The sequence below is a fragment of the Fistularia commersonii genome, chromosome 27 (genome assembly GCF_037954325.1).
Source record: "Fistularia commersonii isolate RoL2024-O1a breed Wild chromosome 27, RoL_Fcom_v1.0, whole genome shotgun sequence".
Classification (NCBI taxonomy): domain Eukaryota; kingdom Metazoa; phylum Chordata; class Actinopteri; order Syngnathiformes; family Fistulariidae; genus Fistularia; species Fistularia commersonii.
Window position 1 is genome coordinate 2,270,637 of NC_141310.1, and position 20,924 is coordinate 2,291,560.

Here is a 20,924-nt window from a genome sequence, read left to right on the forward strand (position 1 = left end):
ACTGAGCCGAGCGAGAGGGCAGAGGCAGATTATCTGGGCCTCTACTAACTGGTATCACACAAGAGGAGGTGAACACAATTGCAAATAGTAATGTGACTAATACTCCCATCTATCTGACTCTTGAATATGAATGTAAAATTCATTTAGCAAGGTCCAAGAACGCAGTTCTAACAACTGTCCAGCTTGACTTTGTTTCTAGGAGCTCCCCTCCTCCTCCTCTAGGGGAACCTTTTCATTTTTGCATTCCTCAACGCAATAAAGGACCACAGTAGGGACCGGTGGGGACAAGCACCTAAAGCGCCACACAAACAAACCTCCTTGAAGAGAAAGACGATGCAGACAACATTCGTCTGCAAGTGCTGGAGAACCGTAAACCTTGGTGTAACAGGCCAGAGGAGCTTGGACCATTGGTTCCATTTCTTGCTGGTTCTGCCCATATTATCGCAAGAAAACTGCATTTTAAAAACCCAATAGTTTTTAAAATGACGCTACGGTATCCGCAAGAAGTATCTGGTAATAGGGGATGGCTTATGAGTTCAACTAACCACCAAGCACTAAAGCGTACAAAAACCCTGCCTTGGAGAAGGAGCTGAAGTGGTTCTAAGAGCTGAGGTGGCTCGGTCCCTGGTTTGTCTACTGTCCGAATACACCAAGAAACAAACTAGTTCATGAAAAGCTTCTAAGAACTACAAAAAGTTTGTCGGTGCTAAAATGATATACAGGACTGTCCCAGAAAATTAGAACCTTCTTTATCTTCTGTAATGCAATTACGAAAACAAAAAAGCCATACATTCTGGATTCATTACAAATAGACTGAAATATTGCAAGCCTTTTATTATTTCAATATTGCTGATTATGGCTTACATCTTGAGAAAACTCGAAAATCCTATCTCAAAATATTAGAATATCATGAAAAGGTAATTTTTGTTTTTTTAATTGTATTATAGAAGATAAACAACTTTATCACAATATTCTAATTTTCTGAGAAAGTCCTGTCTATCCACTCACACTCAAGAGAATGAAAGGTAAACATTAATTGCAGGTAAAAAAAAACATTAATCTAATCTGATATGAACAAAACCTCGTATACTTTATTATATTGGTATTTTGGTAGCACATTTCCAGGAATTTTCCAAGAAGTTTATTTATTATTTTTTAATTTTCTTAAACATTTCCAGTCCTGACAATTGCCATTTGAAAATTCCACAAATCCCCCCCCCCTTTTAACGACCACATAAAAACTCTGCAGAGTATTAAGCTTTGGTTTGAGCTTTGATTTGCGCCAAATGAAAGAGGAAATGAAACAACATATCTGGAGCCACTGAGAGGCCCGTCCCTGAAGTCGAGGAATATTGTCTTTGTGAGACGGCGGGAAGGGGGAGACGTGCATAAATTAAAACATTTCTGGAATGATGGGGGGCTCAACGCAGATTTCGACGGCGAGTGCCCACGCGTGTTTCCTTACCCTGTAGAAAGCTGTGGACAGAGGAAGCAGCGCGGCGGCCACGGCGAACTCCTCCGAGCTGGAACAGTCCTGCGGGCCAAACAAGAAGAGACAAGTGAGAGGCGGGTTAGATGGCCGGAGGCCCGAGACGGGTCACCCGACGGTGGGGTCACGCCGCACCACGTGGGGTCACGCCGCACCACGGCCCTGTCTGTCAGTTTGGGCGATCTTCGACGTTTGCTTTTGGTGCAACTGCTATGTTTCCTGGTGTTTCAGGTGCAAATGATCAATGCAGAGACGGCAGGAGGGCCGGGGGACCGAAGCCGATGTAACTTCCTGTTACATAAAGGTGCCCCGTCATGTGAAATGTCTGCCTAAAACCACTCGCTGCTGGGACATATGCTTCCAATAGGCTTATATAATCCTTGCCTTGACACAATTGTCAGAAAACACCAGTATTCAATTTATTGGCAATTCCGTGTTTTGCAGTCTCGAGCTAGACTGCCATGTAGGTTTTATTGTAGGAAATCACAAGATTTTGCATAAAATCCAGTTCTAGGTGCCATAAAATGCCGTGTCCATTTATCAGGCAGCCACGGTGCTGAATTGAATTCTCCCTTTTTTACGATGCTATTAAATCAAGGAATATTTAGAAAATAGTTTCTCCTTGAAATGCAAACAGAGAGCCTTTGTCTCACCCCCTCAGAGTTTCACAGCTCTCTGGCGCTCTCCGTCATGTTTTCCAGAGAGCCGTCGGCCCGCGTCGCCTCAGATGCATTATCGCCGCCCATCGCCGCGTAAGGATGTATTTATCCAGGTTGCCAGATGAGCAAGGAAACACCCTATTGCCCGCCGCAACATTCAAATCACTCACAACCTTGCAACCCAAAAAAATTTAAAGGGCCTTGTCTTCACGTTGCTGCAGTTACGGCAGAGCCCGAGATGTATATAAATGTCTGCTCGATTGCTTTATTGATTTGTTTTTGTTTTTTTGCTTTGAATTACTTTTTTGCTTTTATTGGGCCGCTGGATAGGACTTTTATTTCCTTTGTGACGACGTACAGAGCACTGGGGGACACGAGCTGTGCAAAATGCGGTGTCTGCATAAAGATCAATCGATTTCAACAGCGGCGATGAGGAGAGCTCCCCACGGGAGACCATACGCGCGCACACACCCGTGCAAGCACGCACGCAGCACGTGCGCAAGCTCGGCAGCATGTGTGTGCAGTCATGCAAAGTTAAGTTGATGGAATGATAAACATAAACACACGTCGACCAACAACGTCCAATTGCAGCTCATCGACATCGGGCAACCATTTTCCAAATTTTCCGAAGCTAAACACCGGCAGGTAGGAGCCATGTCTTATCGCACGCCGTTTTAGGTCAAGGAGGCGGAGCTAAACGGTGCTTTCAAAAGAACGGCATTAAGATGAATAGTACATTAAGAGGCTTAGGGGCGGGGGGCTTGGGGGCCCAAACAAAACTTAAAGAGATCACAGAGAATGATGAGAACAGGAGAAAAAAGGATGTGAGATGGACTCAAAAGTACTTCATTCACAGGAAATTGGTACTTATCTGTGCTAAGCTTTGTCGGGATTTATTTGTTGAACTCTGTAAATGAGAATGGCCGGAGGAAACCTGCTTTAAGACCGTGCACAAACAGCAGCACTGAGCCTGACCTGGCGTTGCACCTCATGACCCTCAGCAGTACTCCATACCTAAAAAAAAAGTGTATAAAAACACACAGCCGCACTTCCGCTCTAGCTGCCTTTCCTTGGATGTGGGTAGAAAAAAACATTAAAAATGTGGTTTTTTTTTTTAAATCATTAATAGGTAGTAAATGTGAGTGAGAGATGTAATAAGGAGAGGAATTCTGCTTTTCTTGTTTGTTTGTTTTCTCTTTTTGACAGTGGACTGTGATGGGGCCCTCTGTTGCCAGCATCAGTGAAGTGAAGAAAACACAAGACACACACACACACACACACACACACACACACACACACACACACACACACACACACACACACACACATACACACACACACACACACGCATGCATGCAAAAGAATGTACAGAGAACAGAAAATGGAAAACACAAGTTCAACTGCAACACATGAAAGCCGACCCCCTATGGACCGAGCAACACATTTTCTCGTTTGTTTTTTTTGTCTGGTCACTATTATTATTCCTCGCTCTCACCCGACTGCCGATAAAATGTCCCGTCCTGGAGCGGCACCAGGGCATTGTTTACCCACCGCCCCCGACAATGCCGTGTGTCACGGCGGGTTCAATGACCCTCGTTAAAAACAAAAGGGAGTGGAAGCGGGCAGATATAAAACCCCGGGTGCGATGCAGAAAAGAAGTCACGTGGTTGGCGGCTGGACGTGTCACGTTTGGAGTGGACGTCCTCTTGTTCTCCAGGGTGAGCAGGCTGAAGAAGGCACGAGGGCTCGCCGGCTTTGGATATGACAGATAAGCAGGCGAATCTTGAGCGGGGCCCCAGATTAGACTGAATGAAAAGGAAAAAAGTAAAAAAAAAAAAAAAAAAACAACCTTTTTTTCTTTACAGTCTGCCGGGAAAGGCATTCACGTTGTGCTCAGGTTCAAGAGGCATCGATCACGGGTTTGAATAGATCCACATGGCGCAGGGTGGGGATGGAGACAGTTTATTTGCGATTCCAAGGACTGACTGAGAGGCAGTGTATCATCACACACAATTCTGTTTGCACGGGCATCCCGCTGTCATCCTTTCCTCCTATTATTTGCTGCGCGTATGTGTATATATATATATAAAGAGAGAGAGAGATATATAGATAGCTAGATATGTGTGTGTGTGTGTGTGTGTGTGTGTGTGTGTGTCGTGATGACTAACGCAGCGATTCTGCCTCAAGACACGTATACAGTGAGCAAAAACAAGAAGGGTGAGCATGTGACAAGAAAAAAAAAATGCTGGAGGATGTGAACTAAAAAGACACGCTTCCTGAACAGTCCAGAAGAGTTGGAACTTCCCGGAAATGCAACGGGACGGGGCGGCACATGAGACGCACAGGCTGCTGCCGTCCACCGAGCGGGGTGAGTCACAAGTAGGAAGCAGAGTGTGAAATGGGACGAATGCGCACGTTTACCTGGGCCGCACCGGATTTTCGGGGACAAACAGATACGCGGACGTGGGAGCGGCGACCGGTTCAGATTCCCATGATACGCGAGGCGGTCCATCATGGCCGCTTGGACGGACACGGGTTGCGTTCTCACAGCACGCCGCTATTTTATGCTGGACAAAAATGCAAAGAAACGGCGGAATAATTCACTCGCCATTATAGACGTTCAAAAGACGGAAGAGGAGACGGTGATATATGCTGAAACTACTTGAGAAGATCAGGATCCGGAGAGGAGGAGGGAGCGGAGGGGGACTCCAGTTTATCAACATGTACTCTAGCAGTGCCTGCAGTGCGGGGAACTGTGCGATAAAATACTCTCCTGACAACATCTGCGAGGCGCGTTGTTTCACAGCGCTCTCGCTGAAGCTCATGATCATGTGGAACGCAGAGATCCCATACTGCTGAGGCCGTCACACACACACTAACACGCGCACACACATCCACACAGCAGATTGCCGCTTCGAAGCGTGTTTTTGAGCACCATCATGAGGCCCTCGGCTATGAGAGAGCAGAGCGCAAAGGGCTCATAATCCTATCTGACAGGAAATGTTTGGGATGCCAGGATACATCCACAGCGGGATTCGTCCCCCCACATGGCCTGAGCAACGTTTACTTTGAAGAGCCGGGGCGCTGACCAGATATGCAGACACACACGCTCGCATGCAAACAAACAAATGTGCAAATTAGCTAAAATAACTCCGAGGGGATTTTATTATCCATCCGTGGCGGGAAAAAACAGCAACTAACTGATTTGACAAACATTATTCCAAGAATTACTCTATTCAGCCCAGAAAAATCTGACAAGTACTGACAAGGCACATTACAACCGGACTTTAATACCTTTGACCTTTTGTACATTTTCGTGCTACATACCAGACTACTTGCCCTGGCGTAGGCTGATTATATCCAGAAAGTGGATCTGTTATTTCGCCCGCGGGGTGACAGTTAAATGATAAATGATGTAACCGGTCTCACAATGATGATGTCACTGCTAATCAATGTGTCACATGGATGCGGGCGCCAGAAAATCCTAATGAGGCATCACGCTGTCGTTGTGCAAGCGGCATTTTTTCACGCGGTAGGTCACTATTTTGAACTGAGGGGGATCTTTTACACCGACGCGCGCGCCAGCATTGCGCGGGCGTCCCGTGTGGCCGGGCGCTGGAACGAAGGGCAAAATATGTAAGTAATTACCGGGCCCAACAATTTACTATTTATATTTCCTTCACAGCTCACCAAAGACAAATCTCCAAGTCGAGGCCGCGAGAGGAAGTTGAGAGAAAACAAAATAGATTAATAAATAAAGATCTGCATCAATGTTATAGAATAGAAGCAATGGCACGCGATACAGTTGCAAAAGACACAAAGACTAGTTCAACATATGTTGCCATGCCCTGATGGTGTTTGTTCCTCCGGCACGCCAGAAGGGACTCAACTGATTATGAAAAGATCTATTCAAAATAGACAATGCATGCTCACATTACCCCCATTTTTTTTGTCTGTTTTATGTATCGTTTGCATTCTTCCAGATGTTCGAGATTTTGCTTTAAACAGAAAATGCGGTTGGCGAAAAAAATAGCTAAATAAATGAATAAATCATCAAAAATGTGCAGAATATTTATTAACACAGTTTGCTCTGTAAGAATGCAGGCGTATGTCTTTTGGTCGAGAATTCTAGTTCAGTTCTTTGCTTTGTTTTCTTTACACCTGATAAACAGGCATTGGGGGGACCAGACCACCACGTTCCTGGCAGGAGCAGACCCTGGGATTAATTAGCTTTCTATTATTAAACGTGAAAAAAAAGAAAAAAAAAAAAAAAAAAGCAGAAATATAAAGTCAGTCTATAAAAGCTGCAGTCGCTACAAACCTCTTCAAGTGAGTAAATCAGCGGAGAGGGGGACGACTCGGGGCCGTAAAACATGAAGAACCGCCGATAAAATACTCTCCGGCTCCGCCTGAGTGATGCCTTGCTGACTCTTTATGAGCTGTACAAAAACATATTACTTATTCCCTCGCTGGCAGGGAGCCGAGGGATCGGAGCACCGGGAAGAAGACAAAAACCGGTTTTATAAACAGCGGCGCGGCGTTGTCAGGATCAGCTCTTTCAACATAGCACTACGATGTTGTCAGCGAAGGAAAAAAAATACAATAAATAAAATAAATAGAAAGACGCCCGAGGGTGGTAGCGGGGTGGGGAAGCAGAAATGCACAAATACTTCACTTAAACATCTATTCATTCATTCTTTCCCAAAAAACCACAACCCCTGTGTGCAGGATACTGCTATTTCCCGAGGGGTGAGAGACTGAGTTTGCACTCGGATCAATCATCTGTCAATCGAGGCCTCACGTGGAGACATGCAGCCCTTTCACTCTCTGATTTAAAGCGTTCGCGGGACCTGACAGCTGGTTTTACCCCCTTCCTTTCCAGGTGTCAAACTAAAAGTGAATATTACTTCCAAACTACAACTTTTTCTGTAATTTCCCATTCACACTGTTTCACACTGTGATGGTCAACCGGGTGTGAGGTGTGTATCGGGTCGCTGTTCTTTATAGCAACACGGGAAGTAGATTTGCAATGCCCATATTCCGGTAATAACATGGTGACGGCTTTCATTCGAAGGGAGGCTCTGAGACGGCGTTACCTGCAGGGCACAGTTCATCATGCGGATGATGTAGTCGAACTGCTGGTGGTCCAGTATGGCACGGTTCTGCTGGACGTGGAGGCTGAGCTCCTCGGTAAGACACTGGCGGGCGGCCTTGCCTTTTAGGGCGCGCAGGGCAGCCGGCAGGGTCTGTTGATGCAACAACGGGGAACGTTAGGGATTTCCTTGAGCGCAATGAAGTTGCACTTGACCGTCTCGGCGGACAAAAACATACATCGCATCTGCCGGTTTGTTTTTCTCGTCGACGGGTTTCGGCCCAAAGGGCGCGGTCGGATATCCCTGACCCCCGGTGGAGGGTGGGATCATAGGTCGTCGAGCCAGGACGCTGACAGACCCAACAAAAACAGCGTTCATTTCACACCTGTCCCATCGACGGACTCCTGGCCAGCGCGGCGGATCCTCCAGGAAACGGACGCGCTCTTCCACTCATTCCATGACAAGTGTGTTACAAATTATTGTAATACTATGTACCGATGTGGGATTCCAAGAACGCAGTTAATATACGCTTAATCGTGTTCTCGTCCGCCATTTGGCACGATTTACAGGCACGAGGGGAGTTCAGGAGATGGATTCCCCGCATTCTTAAATTTTGCACAGAGATGTATGCCTGGATTATATAATGACCATACGAAGCCAGTTGGATCCTACATATTCTAAACATGCTGAACGCATGCTGGACCCCCTGGTTTACCCAGAGCTCTGCTGACTGGCCGCGGCGAAGAAACAAATCTGATTATGTGGGGAACAAAAGCGGCGGGAAGACAGCTGAAACTACAAACATGTGTGAGGAACCGGCCCCGGCAGGACTTGAAATAATCCATCCCTCCGCGAGGATTAATTACTTGTCAAATTGTTATAATCATTATGACAGCGCTTTGAGGATATTAGTCAATATGAGCCCTTGTATGTAAATAATCATGCAGTATTAAATTAAAATAAATAAATATATATATATATATATATATATATATATATATGTATAGGCCAGTGGTGGGTAAGAGCGGAGGTCACCTTCTCCGTCTCCAGGGTCTTATTGTCGAAGATGAAGGATATGCAGCTCCTCACCACCTCCAGCCGGCGGGCGCTGTTAAACACCGAGCAGCTCTTTCCCATGATGGACGCTGGGGGACGCAAACATGCACGGGTCATGCGAACACATCGGCGATGCAGTTTTGCTATTTTTAAAGAATCGATCATGACTTTCTCCGTTCTCTAATAAATACAGAAGGATTTGCTGTATCCTGGCCGTTTCAGACGACGCCATACCAACGGGGGGTCCGGCAGGAACAACGCACTTCTTCTCGGGTCTCGTGGTCGGAGGCACGTTGGTCTGCTTGGCGAAGCCTTCCTGCATCAGCGTCTCCACCTTGTTGTCGTCCAGCAGGGGGAAGGGCACCTGGTGCACCCGTAGGTGGGATCCCTCCGATGGCCGAGGCACTTTCTGAAATGCCATGTGAGGGTTGGGGTTCTCCTGCCGGGGGGGAGGACGGTAAGGACACGCTCAGACGTCAACACCGCGGGCGTACACACCGTGGCGACCAAAAAAAGCGGAGGAGGCAGTCTTACGTTTCTGAACAGCTGCTCGGAGAGTTCCCTGATGTGCTTCTGTAGCCTGGCGGGGCTGGCGTCCTCTTCCCTGAAGCTGTCGATGTCTAAGGCCACCAGCTGAAATCGTAGATAAATAGATAGACGAAAAAATAATCAAAGAGGTGGCAGAGACTTCCGCTGTGCCGCAGTTGATTTTTTTCCCGGTTATCTCGAGATTGACTGGACGCGGTAGAAGGCGCGGTACCTCGTCGAAGAGATCGCAGGCTCTGTAAGGTGGACCTCTCTCCGAAACAAAGCCAGCGAAGGCCATGCCATCCAGGACCTTGGTCAGGAAGTCGTTCTCGATGAGGCCTCGTTGGCCAAGAAAGGCAGTCTGGAGAATGTCAGAGCGGGAGAAGTTAATCCCGCGCGGAAGACTGCAACGTGATATATTTCATATGGATGTGGAGCATCGGTATTTTTAGAATACGATAGCTAAATCTCCCGGAGTACTCAAACCGCCGAAGTATCTCGGAGTGGCATTATTTGAAATTGAGACTGAACGTGCACAAAAAGGGCCACTCCCGGCAGTTCCAAACGACTATATGCAAATCAACTCAATTTAATTTACGCGTAGTTATCTGATCCTGCGGGTAGAGGGGGATAAAACGCAGCTCGCTCAAGTTTCCCCACTCAGCGATTCCAATTGAATAAGCTCAGAGTTTTCCTCATAATGGAATCCATGTGGGGTACTTTGAGAGCGATGTGTTGAGGGGTTACCACGGAGACAACACCAGACACGAACAAACAAAATCCTGGCACAAAACATAAAAAAATGCAACCCTGATACATTTCACGTGGCTCCCTGCCGGATCGAAGGTTAAGTGGCGGGACCGAGGCTTGCAAAATCTCAAATTATAGACGAATCGTGAAAGATCTGACGCAAACGGTATAAAAACAGGCGATTTTTATTAGGAACGCAAACCCTGACAGGTTTTGTTGTTCAGATGTAATTCCAGACGAAAAATTTAGCTCTACCTTGTGAAAGTGAATAACCGGCTCAGAGTGGATGCGGATGAGCTGCAGGCAGGACCTGTAGCCTTGGAAGAGTTGTGCGAAGAGCCGGAGGAAGACCGCCCTCACCTCCTTGTCCTGGAATGGACAAAAAAAAAATAAGAAAAACGGCTCTGGTAAGACGGGTCGGTGGGCGCGTGGAAGGCTGCTCAATACCCTCACCGGGGAGGCGTGCAGAATAAAAAGTCTCGCTTACCAACAACTTCAGGTTGGAGGGCGCGGTGCGAGGAGGGGGAAAAGCATTGTCCGCAATCTCCAGATCTGGGTGCAAAACCTGTACGAGCAGATACATCAAGTACAAGTACAACAATCCTTGACCCGACCTTTATTTCCTTTATAACATCTCCATATGGCGTCGTCGTCGTCAATTAATCAATCGATTCATCGATCACTTCATTCATTTGATTCCCTAGCTTGGGGTCGGGTGTGCGTGCTGTATATTAAGCTTTCTGAGGGCTAAATCGAGTTTTACATCATCATGGAAATTCAGGTCAGCACGCACTTCTAGGAGACAAAGGGCAGTTTGAGTCACCGAGATCCACTTGGAAAAAGTTTGCGGGAAGTGTTTGGGATTTTGTTGTCATGGCAATGCATCAGGGGTTGCAGCTTACCAGGGACAGGGCAGTCTGCGTGTGGTGCTGCAGGGGCTCGGGGAGCAGAGATAAGTGGATGCACTCCGGGATTTTGATTGTTCCGCCGTCCAGGTCGGCGATGATCACATCCAGCTGACGGTCACGCATAAAAAAACACAGACGGGTCAGGTGACCCGACAAAGCGGACTGAAGACTTTCAGCCAAAATTAGATAAATAAGCGTAACAAGCAAAGGCCGATGACTGTTCACACGTTCTGTGTTGGGTAACTCAAGATCCCGCTGTTACAGAGTGCGCGGCATTTGGTAAATGTCATCTAAACAATTCTTGACAAAGAAGTCAAGAGTGCCTGTAAGCTGACTCAGTCAGCCGTGTACCCACCAGGTCCTGGATTTCACTCTGAAACATGGAGTGCACTCCGATGATGAAGGGAGTCGGGGAGCTCAGCACCTCCAGCAGCCGCGAGGGCAGAATGGGGATGTATGGATAGCTGGACATAAAGGGGACACAAAGTAAACCAGACGACACAGAACAGCTTGGTTTTTAATCCCAATTGGGAGTTGGTGCGAGCCGGGCCCTGACATGCCTAAATCCGGTTTGTGATTAGAGAGTACGTGTTGCAATAACCGTGTTAAAAGGGTTCTGGGAGGTTTAAAGAGTCATAGTTTACAAGAAAAAAGAGTGAGTAAAGGGAGAGCAAGGAGGGACAGAGACAGAGAGAGACAGAGAGGAAGAGAGAGGATATGTAATGCAAATCTACAAGGATATAGAAGAGTGGAGACGTAAGGCTGGTAATGTTCCCCATAACTGCAGTACCGACATGATAATTCATATTTAGGGGGATTCATTTACTATCTAGACCACCTGGGGAGGGGTGAAGCCAACATTGGGTGAGAGGAAGGCTTCACCTTGGACCGGACGCCAGTCGATCACAGGGACACATGGAGAGACATATAACCATTCATTCCCTCATTCACAAGTCACATGAAGATATACAACCATTCACCCTCTCATTTACACATCTGGGCAATTTAGGGTCTCCAATGAACCTCCTGCATGTTTTTGGACTGTGGGAGGAACCCAGAGCACCTGGAGGAAACACATATACTTTTCTAGATTTGTTTGAATTTAGTGCACGTCCTACCTTCTTCTCCAATATAAAGTACCGACATGTATTTTTTTTTTCCTTTTTGTAACTGCGGCTCTTAGAAGTGCAAAAAATATTACATCTGAAAAACCCTGAGCGATGCTCGCATCCAGAAACCGTGGCCCAGTTACTAAAGATAACACACTGTCTTTATTGCACCCAGCTTTTTTTTTCATGTGGCGCTATTTCTCCTTAACTGAAACTTAAGTGAGTTGATCACAGATTTTAAAAGTGTAAGGCGGAGGCGGGTCCTCAAAAACAGCCCATACTGTGTGGCCCTCCCGAAAAGTGAAAGCAAAACTGTATAGTGTATAAATGCAATGTCCGTTCAGTAAATCACAAAAACCAATAAATGTCACTATTTTATGTATTTGCTGTCTGAACCTGTGAATCAATGACATCCCATGAAGTATTTGTTCCATCGACTTCCATCGACTGTTATTGCCAGTATTGTAAGTACATATTGTAAGTTTATTGACGATCTCGGAAGATAAAAATCACTTGAAGAAAATGTGTTTTTTTTTTTGTTTTTTTTTAGGTTTTCCCTTCTAAACGTCTCGTAATGCAGACATTTTGGCATGTCGCCGCAAGGGGAAAAAGAAAAAAAAAAAGAAAGCAAGGAGTATAAATAACACATTTAACGATGACTGCATTAAGATTTATTTGCTTTGGTTGCAGTGTCACGGCGCTGTTGATGCTGGCGTGCCGTCCGGGACACTCGAAGGCAACGGCAACCGTCATTTATGTCATTAGCGCCGTACCGCGCTTCGCCCAAGACAACTCCACATGCCGGGTTCTTGAAAGAGGGAATATTCGATCGCGGCGCGTTACACTTTATCCGCCTGGGTTTATGCACCGCTTCAAATGTGTCACCCCCAATTTAACCCATGATGAAAAGAATGGACAGTGAACAGACTAATGGAGGGATACAGAACCTCTGCTGTTTTCTTTTTTTTTTGTTTTTTTCCATATTCAGTGACATAATGCTTTGGAATAAAAAGCTCTGTATGACTTTTAATACTGAAAAGTACTTCAAATGAGGCCTCATCAAAGGTTTATTGTTAAAAAAAAAAGAAAAAAAAAATTGAATTAAAGTAATTTCAGTTGCCGGTGATATGGGATCGCGGCTCCTGAGATAACAGCGTGGGGGAACGGGACGGAAAAGTGTCGCCTGCCGGGATTTGATAAAAACCGATCAAACGTGTCAGCCATTGGGATTTGACGCCGCCGACCCCCTTACCTGTACTTAAGGGGAAACATCAGGGCTTCCAGGGCGCGACACGCCTCCCCGAGCCTCTGGTAGCTGGTGGAATGGAACAGGACTTTGTGCTCCGTGAGAACCGCGCAAAACAAGCTCAGGACATTTTGGATTCCTGAAAGGAGAGCGGGGGGAGAAAATAAGAATCAAAAAAAGAATGAGGTATTTGTTTAAATACGGCGGCCACATTGTTGCACATCATTCATCAAACGGCCAGAGCTATTGTTAGAACCCTTGAACCCCTCGATTAGAATAAACAACATTCCTATAGAATCCTGCACCTATTTATAACAAACTTAAAAAGAATAGCGGATTCAAATTGCTAAACATACATTTAATAATTGCTGTCATAAGAACGGGTAGAACTTGCTTTTAGATTGATGGCCTTCGTGTTCGCTGGGTCATATTGACTTTGCAAATTGCTCCGTCGAAACGTACGAGAACCCTCCTGGCCGCAGCGCGGAAGGGCGATTCTCATGAATCATTCTATTTCGGCAGATGCATCACACAAAGCTTTCTTGGAGGTTTAATCGTAATGGGTATAAAGTGATTGATGGTTCTCATCTGCCATAGTGGGAGCTCCAACTGTTATGCAAGCTGTATATCACTATTTTAAGCCTCGCGAACAGTACAAAAACATCCCATAAATTAAAAAAGAAGAACCTTTCCGCAACCATATGCGACGCTTTATGTTGACCGTTTGAAAATCTACAGGAGGAATCTCTTCCTGACAAAACCAAAGGAAATCACGAACCCTCGGACAGCGTAAATAATATTTCAAATGCCGATGAGACAATGAGGAAGAATTCTAAGTTTACAGTTCCTGTTATTGTTTCCTATCGAGCAACTGACAGACCAATTCATCACACGTCTGAAGCGATAAAGGGAGAGGAACCCCGGCAGACATATCCGTGCCGCTGGGGGCGCTGGGTTGGATGTTTGGCTGCATGAGCCGAGCGTTTTAACCGATAAACAGGAAACCGGGGCTCGACAGAAATCTGCATCTTCAAAAACAACAAGCTGATCCGGCCAAGAAGCTGTTCCCTTTCGGACACGGCGGGTCATTATTCGTCACTATCCCTTATGCTACGGTTTTTAGTTGAACGGACGGAAACAAGCTTTAGGTTATCTCACGGCGGCAGCGCCGCAGACGGCTCAGGTGTGCCCTTATCTCGGGAAAAACAGGGAAACATTTCCGGGCCAGAAATAAAAAGGGGACACCATCAGTTCCGAAACCATCTGCAGAAATGGAGGGAATAAACAAGCAAACGGACAAAAAAAAAAAACAGCCTGCTGTTGAGGGCCACTTCTATCCTGGAGCAGGTTGTGTGTGTGTGTTGGGGGGGTGTCTTCCTGTGTAGTGTGACATGTACGCATTCCACTCCAGTGACTTAAGTGACCGGCGCGCCGATATGATGTGCTGACCTGCCAGCCTGCATGGCTACCCTTCAGCCCCATTTGGTTAAGAGGGTGACGCAATAGCAGGAAACATGGACGAGCGCGCTACCCGCAATCGGCTGACGGGACTTCTGAAAAATGATTTACTGCTCGGCTTCACTGTGATTATGAGGGGGCTTTGCGGGTGGAATCGAAACTGAATTTCAGCAGGAAGGGGTGATCATGGGGGGATTAAGGTCTCCAGTAAACAGTCTGACGCGTTGCTAAAGTGGGACCGACACCCTCCTGTCCTTGCTTGACCAGAGGACAGACATAAGTTGATAGGAAGACCAATTCAACTATGTACGGTTAATATGCAGTACCACGTAGAGAGAAGATGCTTTACACCAGGAGGGGAAGCATTTTAGAAGCTGATGGCTAAAACTGGGATACAAAATTAATTTTCTGACAAGTGGTCGTCTCTCTCCGCTGACGCTTTGACAACCTATCTCTTGCGTACGCGGCTTATCCTTTAACCCGCGAAACAACGAACTTTGTGCCGTCCACCCTTGGAGAGACTTCCACGGCGACGGTCACTGAGTGCATCACCGCAAGATGTGATTTTTTTTTTAAAGAAAATTTACATAAGGTCAGAGTGCCTTTTCTTGTCGCGTTATTAACTGCCACAAGTCCAAAGGTGTAGAACATTAAGCCGCCTTGCATTGTTCACCACAGGTGTGCACAAGGCGGTGGATGACCCGCAGCACAGATTTCATGGGGAACTAGGACGAGAAATATTTCAGCCAATGCTAATAGGAGTAATACACAAGAAATAAGCAAGAAAGCAGCTGGCGTATGTGTGTGTTTGAGGATTTATCTCAAGGGCTTTCTCTGAAATCTCCCTGATAGGAAGTTTTTTGACATGAAAATGCACAATTCTTCCACGGCGTGTGCAGGAAAATGCCAGAAAAATTATATGTTAATAACAACAGACAAAATAATCCACCGGCTCATTCTTCATCATTAACGAATCATCCGTGATTCCTGGATCCCGAATTCCATGGCGTAGCCCGTGTCCAGCAGAGGACTCATCAACAGGATGTAATGGGCAGCCTTCAGACTAAACTATGTCAGACACCGACCTCATCAAAACTGTCTGTCTCTCGAGTGGCCAAAATGCACGACCGTGTCAGTCAATCGTGCACCTTTCCTGTCCCGGAGCCGCTCCAAGGCCAAACAGGATTTCTGATAAATGAAAACAGGCTTATGAATTCTGACCCGGCCCCGAGACGCATGACTCCCAAATCACCTCTTACACATGTGTTGTGTGGAATTACCCCCCCCAGAGCACGGACGTGCGCTCGGTCCAAACAAACAGGGACGGGATGACTCTAACGCGATCAGGAAACAAAATCAGCCTCTCTTTTGAAGTGCATTCCTCTAATCAATGAGGCCAGATGACGGCAAATTTTCCACTTCCAGGTGAAACGTAGCACTCTCAGCGCTCACAGATGGAAGTCTGACTGCTGCAAAGCCGATACGAAATTTTCAAAATATTACGCGCCCCCTTCCCCCCCCCGGATAATTGTGAATTAGGGAACGTATTAGCCGGGGAAAGAAAAAAAAAATGTTTACGCGATATTCACGCATTGTGCAAAGGAAGGCAGTGTGAAAGCAGCAGAGTGTATCCAATCTTCATCATGTGCCTGTTCCAGCTCGGGCGACATTACAAATATACAGCAACAGAACTAATACCGCGTAATCTCGCCAACGCGACACATTCGGTGTGGAATTAAGAGTTTTTTAATGACCTGTTGCAAAAGTCCCCCTTATTATGGTGCGTCCCGCAGGGGCCGTTTCCATGTGCTTAGCAAAGGGCTTGGAATAATTTGAGCAGAAAAGTTGTATTTATTTAAACATATGTGTTATATAGTGCTTCTGTAAATCTGGACATCATATTTCTGGATTAAACAGGTCTGCAATTCTATCTGTATTGTGAAATGAAGTGATTTTGGATGAGAGCAAAGTGGAAAGTTTTCCGTTTCCTGCAACGAACCACTGAGTAAACTGTCGGCAACGGCTCGCGCTCTGACTCAGTGCGTCTCTTCTTGCCCTTGCGATTGCGAGTTGTGTCGACAGGACTTACCAAGCTGCTGGAAGAGCAGTGCCACGCTCTTGCATGTGACGGGCAGCGTGTCATTCAGAGGGGTCTGGATGAGCTGCCTATCTCCTGCCCCCAAGCTAAACAGTTTCTGTGGGGGACAAGAGCGCCACAGGGGAGGAAGGGGGTCAGCAAATACGTAGCTGAAAAATGCGCGGCACTTCACTTTTTCCGTCATGCATTCATGGTGGCTTTATCATATCAACCAGATGAAAGCCTTTTTTCCTTTTTTTTTTTTTTTCACCTGAGTGCTAAAGTGATGAAGTAAATGTATAAAATCACCTAGATCACCGAGCAATAACAAACAGCCAGTCCGGCGGATCTATGCAATAAAATCAGAAAATAAACCGCAGATACTATTGAAGCATATTAATCAGGAGTCGGGTAGAACTGCAGACAATGAGAGCGAAAAGCTAAATCCCTCATTCATTGAATTCCCGACGTCCACGTTGGGTTACTTTTGGAGACATTTCTCCAAAATTCTTGGGAGTGACTGAAAGGCTCACTTGAGGGAAGTGTTATTTCATGTGGCGCCATGTTGGGTGCTGAGGTGATTCGACCAAAGCTGCCCTTCTGGTGAACTTGAGAAAAGGTAAGTACTTTAAAAATTTGGCATTTCACATGGGCGCCAACATATACATATATTGCGATTATCACGTTGTTGTTTTTGTAAGGGAGTCATTCTGGACCCTCTATTTGTTTTTCTGACTTCCAGTCAATCAGTTTGGTTTTGGCCAGGTAATTCCCCCATTTCGCTTTTAAAATCACAGCTCTGCAGCTCTCGGAATTTCACTCTGAGCAGCAGTACAGGGAGAAAAAAAAAAAAAATCAAAATTATTGCTGCACAGTCTGGCTCCGAGGGTGAAGGCATTCCTTTAGCCGCACCTCTGAGCCTTAGCCGTCACTTTCACGAGATGAACGAGATGATTTCTGCTCTTTGAGCAGTGCAGCGGGTTTCACGTGAAGGTTTCACTTTGGAAAAACACTCGCCTCCATCAAGACGTACCTGAGATCCGCCAATGATGGGGACGTGGAAGATGAAGAGATTCGCCACCAAACCCTCTAAAGGGAAGCTCAGGCTGTCAATGTGCACCGTGTAGATCAGGCCCAAACATCCCTGGACGGAAAACAAATAATAAGACTTATTTAGTAAAGGGCTATAAACTACAACATGACACTGTAATCACAAGCCACACAATAAATCACAAGAAAATGTAATTAAATGACCCCGGGGGTTCAACGGCTTGCGTCTTAAAGGTGAGACCTTGATTTAATCGGATGCGATTGTTATTTTCAGTCAAGACGGAGGAGGGACCCGGAGAATGGAAAAAGTGCTAAATGTAGAAAGAGTAAGACGTTCAAAGTCTGTGATCTCGGTTTGTTTTCATTCTCTTTTACATCAGATAGCAAAACTCCTGCGAACCGGTCACGGCTGAAATTATATGCAGGGTGACCGCCAGGATCGCAAATATGAAATACTGTAACGGCGTCAGCACGTCAGGATCCGCCATCGAAACCTACACGATGGAAAGATTAGTGGTGCTTACGTGTCCGTGTTTTACTCTGTTCACCGCGATATGTGCTTATGCTTAAGCAAACTCAGCAGAGAGTACAAAGAAGATTAGCGTTATCTCTCGAAGGAGAGATGAAAGATTTGAGTATTCATCCTAAACGGGATCTAAAAATATTTTTCAATTAAGATTTAATCATATGCTCTCTTATTACCCTGAATATTTCTGGATAATCTAGCCTGGACACAAGAATGAGACTTTTTGGCGCAAAAACTTGAGCCGGTTGGATCAGGCCATCCTCCTCTGCATCTTCTTCTTCGTCTCCGTCAGCCTCCATACTCTTTGATCCCTGAAACATTAAAAAAAAAAAAAAAAGAAGTGATTTAATCGCAGGGTTCAGCAAAGTGTCACGGGCTTAAAGACTATGGACTGCAATGTTGAACATGCAGCCAAAGCGGAGTCTGGAAATTCATCATGTGCCCTAAACCCAGCGCCCATGTTATTCATGTGGGGCACCAGGTTTCTAAGAGCCATAGTTCCTGCATGTAAAAAGTGTAAGAATATTAATTCACTCATCAAACGCACTGAAATTAGTTTTTTTCTCACATCAAGTATTGATGTGGGATTAAACTTGATTTATTGACAAATCTACTTAATCCAGCTGATTATTATAAATGGATTCCCATCCTTAGTTTAACAGGTGTGCCTCTTAGGACTCACACACTACACTATACATATTATCATATTAATTATAATTTTATATAATTTGAGATTATCATGTTTAATAATAGTCACACATAATATAATATAAAATATATAATATCATTATAATATACCACTCCTTGAACTGCCACCTAACCATGGTGGAGAGGTTTGCACGTGCCAGTGATCCTGGGAGCTATGTTGTTGGTAGCTTTATGCCCCTGCATGGGTCACTCAAGGCAAACAGGTCCCAGGTGAGGGACCAAACGAAGTGCAGCTCAGAAGACCACCCATGAGGAATATAAACTTTGAATCCAGTTTTTCTTTGCCTGGACACGGGTCACCGGGGCACCCACCCATGGGCACACCCCGAAGGATTGACAGGAGTCCCTCTTCCCTTGGGCTCACCATCCACAGGAAGGGCCAAGGGGGTTGAGTGCAGTGCCAGCCTGGCGGTGGCTACAGAGGCTGGCTCTTTGAACATGGAATGTCATCTTCCTTGCGGGGAACGAGCCCGAGCTGGTGCGTGAGGCTGGGAGATTCCACCTCGATATAGTCGGACTCACCTCCACCAATGTGTGGTCTAGAACCAGGCCTCTCGAGAGGGGCTGTACTCTTTTTTTTTTTTACTCCGGAGTTGTCCCCGGTGAGAGGCGACAAGCAAGTGTGGGCATATCGATTGCCCTCTGACTCGGTGCCTGTATGTTGGGGTTCAACCCAGTGGACGAGAGGGTAGCCTCCCTCCGCCATCAGGTGGGGGGGACTAGTTCTGACTGTTGTTTGTGTCTATGAACCCAACAGGAGTTCAGTTTACCCATCCTTCTTGGGTTCCCTCAAGGGGCTCCTAGAAAGTGCTCCTCCCAGGGGGACTCCCTTGTTCTAATGGGAGACCTCACTGCTCACGTGGGCAATGACAGTGTGACTTGGAAGGGCGTGATCTGGAGAAACGCCCCCCCGATCTGAACCAGAGTAGGGTTTTGTTGTAAGACTTCTGTGCTTGTTATGGACCATCCATAACAAGCACAGTGTTCAGGCATAAAGGTGTCAGTATGTGCAGTTGGCACCAACGCACCTAAGGCCACAGTTCTTTGATCGACCTTGTGGTCATGTCGTCCGACTTGCGGCCGCATGTCCTGTACACTCGGGGGAAGAGGGGGGCGGAGCTGTCAACTGATCACCACCTGGTGGTGAGCTGGCTCCGATGGTGCGGGAGGATGCTGGTCAGACCCTCACGTTATGTATGGGGTCTGGTGTAAACATCTGGCAGAGTCCCCTGTCAGAGGGAGTTTCAACTTCCAACTCTGGCAGGAGTCCAAATGGGCCATGTTCCGAGCTTCCATTGTCGAGGCGGCAGACTGGAGCTGCAGCCATAAGGCAGACGGTGTCTGTGGGGGTGGCAGCCCTCGAATCCCCTGGTGGACCACAGCAATGAGGGACACTGTCAAACTGAAGAAGGAGTCCTCTCGGGCCTTTCTGGCCAGTGGGGCTCCGGAGACAGCTGACAGGTACTGGCAGCCCAAGTGGCTTTGGTGGTTGCCAAGGCAAAAACTCGGGTGTGGGAGGAGTTCGGGGGAACCATGGAGAACACCTTTTGGTAGGTGTCGAGGAAATTCTGGTCCACCATCCAGCGGCTCAGGAGGCAGAGGCAGTGCTCCATCAACACTGTGTACAGAGGGAGTGGGGCACTGCCGACCTCAACTAGAGACGTTGTAGATTGGTGGCAGGAATACTTCAGTAACCTCCTCAACCCTGTTGAAATGCCTTCCAATGAGGAATCAGAGTTGGGGGACTCTGGAGCAGGCACACCTATTTACATGGCTGAAGTTGCTGAAGCAGTCAAAAAACTCTTTGGTAGCAGGGCCCCGGGGCTGGATGATGTCCGCCGTGGGTTCCTCAAGTCTCTGGATGTTGTCAGGCTGTCCTGGCTGACACGACTCTGCCGCATAGCATGGATGTCGGGGACAGTGCTGCTAGACTGGCAGACCGGGGTGTTGATCCCTGAGGGTGTGCTCCAACTACAGGGGGATCACACTTCTCAGCCTCCCTCGTAAGGTCTACTCACTGGTGCTGGAGAAGAGGGTCTGCTGGGTTGTTGAACCTTGGATCCAGAAAGAGCAGTGTGCTTTTCATTCTGGACGTGGAATGGTGGACCAGCTCTATACCTTTGGCGGGGTCCTCGAGGAGGCATGGGAGTTTTCCCAACCAGTCTACATGTGTTTTGTGGAACTGGAGAAGGCATTCAACCTTGTCCCATCGGCAATCCTGTGAGGGTTGCTCCGGGAGTATGGGGCACTGAACCCTGTCATACAGT

At 46.8% G+C, this 20,924-nt stretch overlaps 1 protein-coding gene across 4 annotated transcripts in view; it reads right to left on the reverse strand.

Annotated features, from left to right (window-relative positions):
• The window catches only part of sbf2 (SET binding factor 2), a 98,045-nt gene that overhangs the window by 37,585 nt on the left and 39,536 nt on the right, over positions 1-20,924 (reverse strand). For all 4 annotated transcript variants that reach the window (XM_086174485.1, XM_086174483.1, XM_086174486.1 and 1 more), the window contains exons 4-17: positions 18,126-18,260; positions 17,407-17,517; positions 16,386-16,491; positions 12,845-12,977; positions 10,839-10,947; positions 10,478-10,591; positions 10,063-10,140; positions 9,831-9,944; positions 9,058-9,186; positions 8,832-8,930; positions 8,532-8,736; positions 8,277-8,386; positions 7,245-7,394; positions 1,466-1,534 (exon numbers count right to left, since the gene is read on the reverse strand). In XM_086174485.1, coding sequence (XP_086030611.1) covers positions 1,466-1,534; positions 7,245-7,394; positions 8,277-8,386; positions 8,532-8,736; positions 8,832-8,930; positions 9,058-9,186; positions 9,831-9,944; positions 10,063-10,140; positions 10,478-10,591; positions 10,839-10,947; positions 12,845-12,977; positions 16,386-16,491; positions 17,407-17,517; positions 18,126-18,260 — 1,662 coding nt within the window. The remainder of the gene's footprint in view (positions 1-1,465; positions 1,535-7,244; positions 7,395-8,276; positions 8,387-8,531; positions 8,737-8,831; positions 8,931-9,057; positions 9,187-9,830; positions 9,945-10,062; positions 10,141-10,477; positions 10,592-10,838; positions 10,948-12,844; positions 12,978-16,385; positions 16,492-17,406; positions 17,518-18,125; positions 18,261-20,924) is intronic.